This window comes from Phoca vitulina, unplaced genomic scaffold (genome assembly GCF_004348235.1).
Source record: "Phoca vitulina isolate PV1807 unplaced genomic scaffold, GSC_HSeal_1.0 scaffold2, whole genome shotgun sequence".
Classification (NCBI taxonomy): domain Eukaryota; kingdom Metazoa; phylum Chordata; class Mammalia; order Carnivora; family Phocidae; genus Phoca; species Phoca vitulina.
The window spans coordinates 100401239-100407306 of record NW_022589705.1 but is presented as its reverse complement, the minus strand read 5'-3'; the positions used below and the strand labels follow the sequence as shown (position 1 = coordinate 100407306).

Sequence of the window (6068 nt, the reverse complement as noted above, 5' to 3'; positions counted from 1 at the left end):
ACACACACCCACGCGTACCTGTCACCCCTGCGCACACACACCCACGCACCGGCTTGTGTTGTCATCCTCGTCCGAGTCAATGAAGCTACTGGACTCAAGTTCGCTGCTCAGCACGGTGGACGCACTGTCGGGGGGGCAGCCCCAGGTCTCGCCGCCGGTCCCCCCTTGGGTGCCCATTGGTCCGGGCAGCTGTGGGGACAGCGAGAAGGGAGCTGGCTGTGGGGTCCCCTGTGTGGCCTCAAGCACCAACTGACCTGGGAGCCGGCCAGGTGACTGTGGGGCTGCTGGGGGGGGTCCCTGGGGTCCTGGGCAGACAGGCCTAGGACCTCTACTCTGGGACCCCCATTGGTGGGGGGGCAGTAACTGGGAGTAGGCAGGGTCATAGGGTGCACCATGGGGCCCGGGCAAGTCTAGGGTGCGGCCTCATTACCCTCTTCGCGGTTCCGGCGTCGGGCTCGCTCCCGCCGGTGGCTGACCAAAGACTCCGTGCCAGTCTCATTGTCCATCCCGTCGCGGCTGCTGGCTACATTAGGGCTGTGCCCACAAGATGGGGTGGGCTGGGGCAGGCTGGGCCACCCACACTGCGTGCGACACCCTCCCAGCTCCTTGCCTCCTCTCCCACCCACTCACCTGCCCAGACTGGGCCTCTCTGCCCGCCCCTCCTCCACTGACCAGTTTCTACTGACCACGGGTCCCTGGTTAGTCGCCCCTTCCCCCGACAGGCCTGGTAGGCAGCAGGCCCCTCAGGACCACCAGGCTCAGCCCCCCACACACAGTCCTTACTGGAAGGAGGGGGGCCGGGAGTCCCCGATGCCGCCCGTTCTTTCAAGAGGTGGGGGCAGGTCTGTGTGGCCATCAGTGCTCTGAGAGCCTGCATCTGAGTGTGCGCCCTCGGCCAGGACCAGCTGCAGAGGACAGGAATGGCTCAGGGACACCGCCAGCCTGCAGGCCCAGCCCCCACCCACCCACATGGGTTCAGCCCAGCCCAGCCCCCACCCTAGCCAAGCATCCTCTGCCAACACCCCATGGACTCACCCAGGAGACCACACGACCATTGAAGCAGGGCAGCTTGGCATTATCGTCGGAGATCTCCTCCTTCACCACCCTGTGGGCAGACAGTGCCGTGAGACCACCTGCACGAGGGACGGCTCCCACCGGTGGGCCCTGGAGGGAAGAGCTCCCCATATTCTTGTCCAGGGTGCATGCCAGCCAAGGCCATCCAACCACATGCCCAGATATCCGTCTGTGTGGATGCCCCTGCCTGGTGCAATCCCTTCCTGGGGACCCTTGCCATCCTCCTGCAGACCACTTCCAGGGCCCAGGTCAGAGGGAGGGCCAAACTCCAGACCCTCGAGCAGCAGAGGGTCACCTCCTGTAACACCCTATAATGCAAGTATCTGCCTTGCTCTGTGTCTACGTGCCCCACAGAGTGTGGATCCATGATAGCAGGGCTCTGCCTGGCTTCTTCCCTCCACCTCCCCACCCCCCAAACCTGGCCCCAACCCAGAACAGGGCCCGGTTCACAGCAGGCCTCGATACACACGTGAGGACAATCAGACCACGTGAACACAGGCAGACTAAGATGGGACTGCATGCAGACCCGTACGTGCACACGGAAGGCAGGCCACTGCCCTCCTGCCCCGTCCACCTGGCCGAGGAGACAGAAGCAGACCCCACTCTCTACAACGGCCCAACTCAAGGCCTGAAAGGACAGCCAGGCACAGGGCTGCGGGGCCCACTGAGAAGCCCCAGCCCCAGAGGCCAGCAAACCCCAGCAGCCACACGCCCCGCATCCAGCCCCTGGCTGGCGTCTTGGTGCCGCCCCCAGTTAGGTCGGTTTGGGGGTGGGGAAGGTACCCAGGCAGGACCCAGAGAGCCAAAGCAACGCGAACTGGGAGGGAAGCCGACGATGCCGTGCTCAGACACAGGTGGGGGATGGGTCAGCTGTCCGATTCAAAGGCCTGAGGAGGACAGCGGCCAGCACGGTTCGCAGGGGCCGCCGGGGAGGGGCCGTGGGGCAGGGCGGGCAGTGGTTATGGCCCAGACGCACCCCACACTGTGGCCCCCTTGAGGCCCAGGGATCAGGGCAGGCAGGGCCAGGCCTGCAGCAGGAGGCACCCCGATGCCCTACCCCGCGGGAGCCCAGCCCTGCCCAACACGGCGGGATTTCCACACCCGGGACTCGGGCCCAGGAGAAAAACAGGAGCCAGGAGAACCGGCAGGAAGCAGCCTTGTGACCTGTTGAGCCTGGACGCCTGGACTCTGCCAGTCCTGGGCAGCAACAGGAGGCCTCCACAGAGCGGGCATCCCGTACTCCCCCAGGGGAGCAAGGCCCAGGTCCACCACCCCCCACCCAGGCCTCAGAGGACAGAAAAGACAGGGCCAGCCAGGGCAGGAGGGGGCACGCGGCCCGCACCCTGCAGCAGCCCCTCAGACACACCCCCGGCATGCCAGCCACACAGGGGCAGCGAGGTGGGCACCCAACAGGAAGAGAAGCCCCCATGTCTGCTGCCCTGACTTACGCAGGCATCACAGCCCCACAGAACTGAACTCCCCGGGGAGGCCGGGACCCAGCCCGGCGCTCAGCTGAAGTCCCCGCAAGAGGGGCCACCACGGGAAGACCTGAGGGGCCCAGCACCACCTGGGGCCCTGCCAGCCGCAGCCGACTGCCAGCCGTGCAGCAAGCCCTCCTGGGGGCCCGGCAGGCGAGAGCACGTCTCTGAGTGAAAGCAGCAACCGAGACTCGGGAGGGACCCGATTCCTGTTTCTCAGCCCGGGTGGCCCAGCCTCCTCTGCCATTCCCAAGCCCCCGCCCTTTCTGACTCACCCCCAGGCAGGCAGAGGAGCTCCCCAGCCCTCACACCACAGGGCCCACCTGGCCCCCCCCAGGGCTGGACTGCCCACCTGGCCAGCGCCTCCAGATGACCAATCACCCAGGGCTGCCCGAGCCTCTGTGCCCCCTACCCCTGCATAAATGAGCCCCCAGGGCCCAGAGTCCCTGCTCCCCTGCCCCGCCCCCAGCCTGAGGAACCCAAGTCCCCCAACCCAGCACGACAGGACATCCTGCCCTCCATCTGAAGCCTGGGCACCAAGACCCCCACCCAGCTAGGCCAAGACAGCCAGGAGGGGAGGGTAGGGGGCGCCAGCGCCTCCAGGACAAGGGCGCAGGTGCTCTCCTCAGGAAGCCCATCGCTGGCCAGCATAATCTCCGGGAGCTACAGGCAAGGGCAGGGGAGGCCTCACTGGAGCCTGGGGGAAATGCCTCCAAACCGTTCTGGGGTTCCCTCCTGGGCCAGGCCTCACCAGGTGGAAGAGCAGACCTCGGAAGCAGTCTCCACCGACCCTGAGGGGTGGCCACCCAGGGGCACCCCCACTGGCATCATGCTCCCAACCTCAGAATTCCTGGCGAGATCCCGGTTAACCTCAAACTTGTGGCTCTCCGGCCCCGCCCGCCCGCCGCCCCCGCAGACTCGCCCTGGCAAGGAATCTGCTCAGAGCAGGGCCCTTAGAGCCAAGCACAGCCACAGGGGGACGCCCAGGACTCCCAGAGGCCAGAGCATGCCACAGGGCAACCCTTGCCAGTGGGTCCCCAGAGGCACAGGGTTCCCCCACTAGACCTCCCCTCCACGAAGCAGGACGATGGCAGAGCAAGCTCATACATGACAGGGGAGATCTCTAAGAGACCCCCCCCTTGTGCCCCCACAAGTCAGGGATCCTCAGCTCCCACCATGCCTTTGGCTGCCTCTCCCCCTCCCCACCCGCCTCCTGACCCTAGAGCTCCCCCAGGCTGAAGCTCTGCAGGCTCCAGGGCAAGCGGGTCCCAGCCATCTACACCCCGCCACGAGCTCCAAAGGTACCTGTCTAGACTCTCCCAACACCACTGGGGGCACTGACCCCAGACAGACCGGCTGCAAAGGGCAGAGTGGGCACTCACCCAGGCAGGCTGGGTCAGGCCCAGCCCCCACCCCCTGCCCTGCAGCCCTCACATGGCCCACAGGCAGGTGGCTTCAGAGACCGGAACTCCTGGCCCAGAGATGGAGGGACCAGGGCCACTGCCAGGCAGATGAGCTAAGTGCCAAGTCTAGCCAGGCCTGGAATCAGCAAGGCAGCCCTGATATCAAGGGACTCCGACCTCTGCCTCACAGTCTAAAAGCTGGGCCCAGACTCCTCCCTGCACCATCGCTCACCAAAGCCAAAGCCTGGCACCACCGCACCAACCCGCCATAGACCCAGGGACCTTCCCCAGCTTTGCCGTGACCTGCATGGGAAAAGTGGGAGGTAGGCACGGGACCCCCCACCCACTTGGCCAAAGATGGGAGTGGGACCCGGCCCAGAGCAGGTGGCCGTGGCCACACCTCAGACTCCCCTTTCCCTTACTAGGTGGCCAACTATGGCCAGGAACGGAGGCTCGGGGTACTCAAGGCCTGGCCCACAGTGGGATGGTAGGTTGGGGCAGCAGGCCCAGGCTCACCAGGGTGGTCCTCACAGCCCCTGATCTGAGGGTACCCCTCTCATGGTGGGGCCGGGCTGCTCCCCAGCCCACCCAGGGTTGCGGAGAACACACGCTCCCTCTCTGCCTCTCCCTAGTGGTGGTGGAGAACAAGAAAGTCTAATTGTCCAAACTTCCCTCAGGCCCCCCAGAGAACTGCTGAATGGCCCCAGCTTGACCTGACCTGGGGCTGCCCAGGGTCCATGCAAATCAGAGAATCCAGGAAATGGCCTCAATGTCAAAGTCCCGAGACACAGTCACACACAAGGACACAGACTCCCTGAGGGCGGCCAGGCACACCTGCTCAGCCCATGAGGCCTCTGAGTAACCACCCCCCACAGCATTGCTGAGCTGGGGACTCAAGTTACCCATGGCTGTGCTGGGTCAGGCCTCGGACAGAGCTTCAAGTGGACAGCCAGCCTCCAGCTCACTGTCCCAGAGGCCCTGCCCAGTGCAGGCGGGAAGTCCCCTCAGCCAAGACAGCCACCACTAAGGCTGGACATGGGGACACTGACCCAGAGGCTGCTGGAGTCAGCAGATGGCCCAGGCTGCTCCCAGGAACCCAAGTACTATGTGGCTCAACAAGAATAGGGACCCAACAGACAGCAACCCTCAGGCAGGGGCAGGTGGAGTGACAACCCATAGTCCCCAGTGATCCTTGATCTCTGCCCTATCCTCAGGACCCTGGAGGAGGGATCCAGAGAGAGGCTGTCTTGAGCCTCTGAAAACTTCTGCAGACTCCAACAGACAAATCTGTGCCCGTTGAGATCACCTCATTTCCCCCATACTAACTACAGTGGACCCACTAGGCGGCTACGACCCTGCCCCCATCCCTTACCTTCCCCCCCTGACACTCCTCTGACTCCAGGCGCCATGAATCACAAGCCTTCCAGGTCAGCCCTATAAGCACCTGCTCTCCACAGAAGGGAGGCAGTGGGACCCTGAGTCTGACAAGTGCCAAGGTGGGACTTCAGTTCACCCTTGGCCACGGACCTTGACCACCCGCAAGTCAAACACACTCTGCCACACAGGCCCAGGCCCAGAGTGGGTGGAGAAACCAGGACCCTCGCCTCCCCACCGTCCAGCGCTCTCAGGCTCCTGGACAGGCAGCCAGGGCCCCATGCGTCCCCAGCTCAGGGCACAGCCAGGTTGGACGCACAGCACCCCCGGGGAGCGGAGGCACTGCCCCGGTTACAGTCCCAAGATTCCCCAAGACCCTGCCCGGGCGCGGACAGGTGCGGACACCCGTCCTCGCGCACAGGCCCCCATGGCCCACTGACCCGAAGTCCTGGTCCATGGACTTGAAGAAGAATTTGTAAGCGTGCACGGGCCGGTTGCTGAGCACATTCTTGAAGTCGGCCAGCGTGACGCGCTCGGGCGCCACGGGCAGCTTGACCAGGTACGGCGTCTCCTCTTCATCCATGTGATAGATGATCTTGGTCTCCGCCATGGCGCGGCGGCGGCGCGGGGCCTGCGCGGCGCTCCCGGCCCGGCCCGGGGCTCGGACGCCGGCGCCTCCCCGCTGCCGGCCTGCGCCCCGCCCGCCCGCCCGCCCGCCGCTCCCCGCCCGGCCGCTACC

The 6068-nt window shown here is 65.3% G+C and overlaps 1 protein-coding gene across 1 annotated transcript in view; it reads right to left on the bottom strand.

The window, feature by feature from the left end:
• The window catches only part of DVL1 (dishevelled segment polarity protein 1), an 11406-nt gene extending 5425 nt beyond the window's left edge, over positions 1–5981 (bottom strand). Inside the window, 6 exon segments of the mRNA XM_032395636.1 lie at positions 50–135; positions 137–189; positions 431–534; positions 784–905; positions 1036–1105; positions 5770–5981. Of these exon segments, the coding sequence (XP_032251527.1) occupies positions 50–135; positions 137–189; positions 431–534; positions 784–905; positions 1036–1105; positions 5770–5939 (605 nt within the window). The 5' untranslated portion in view covers positions 5940–5981.
• Positions 5982–6068: the final 87 nt, after the last annotated feature.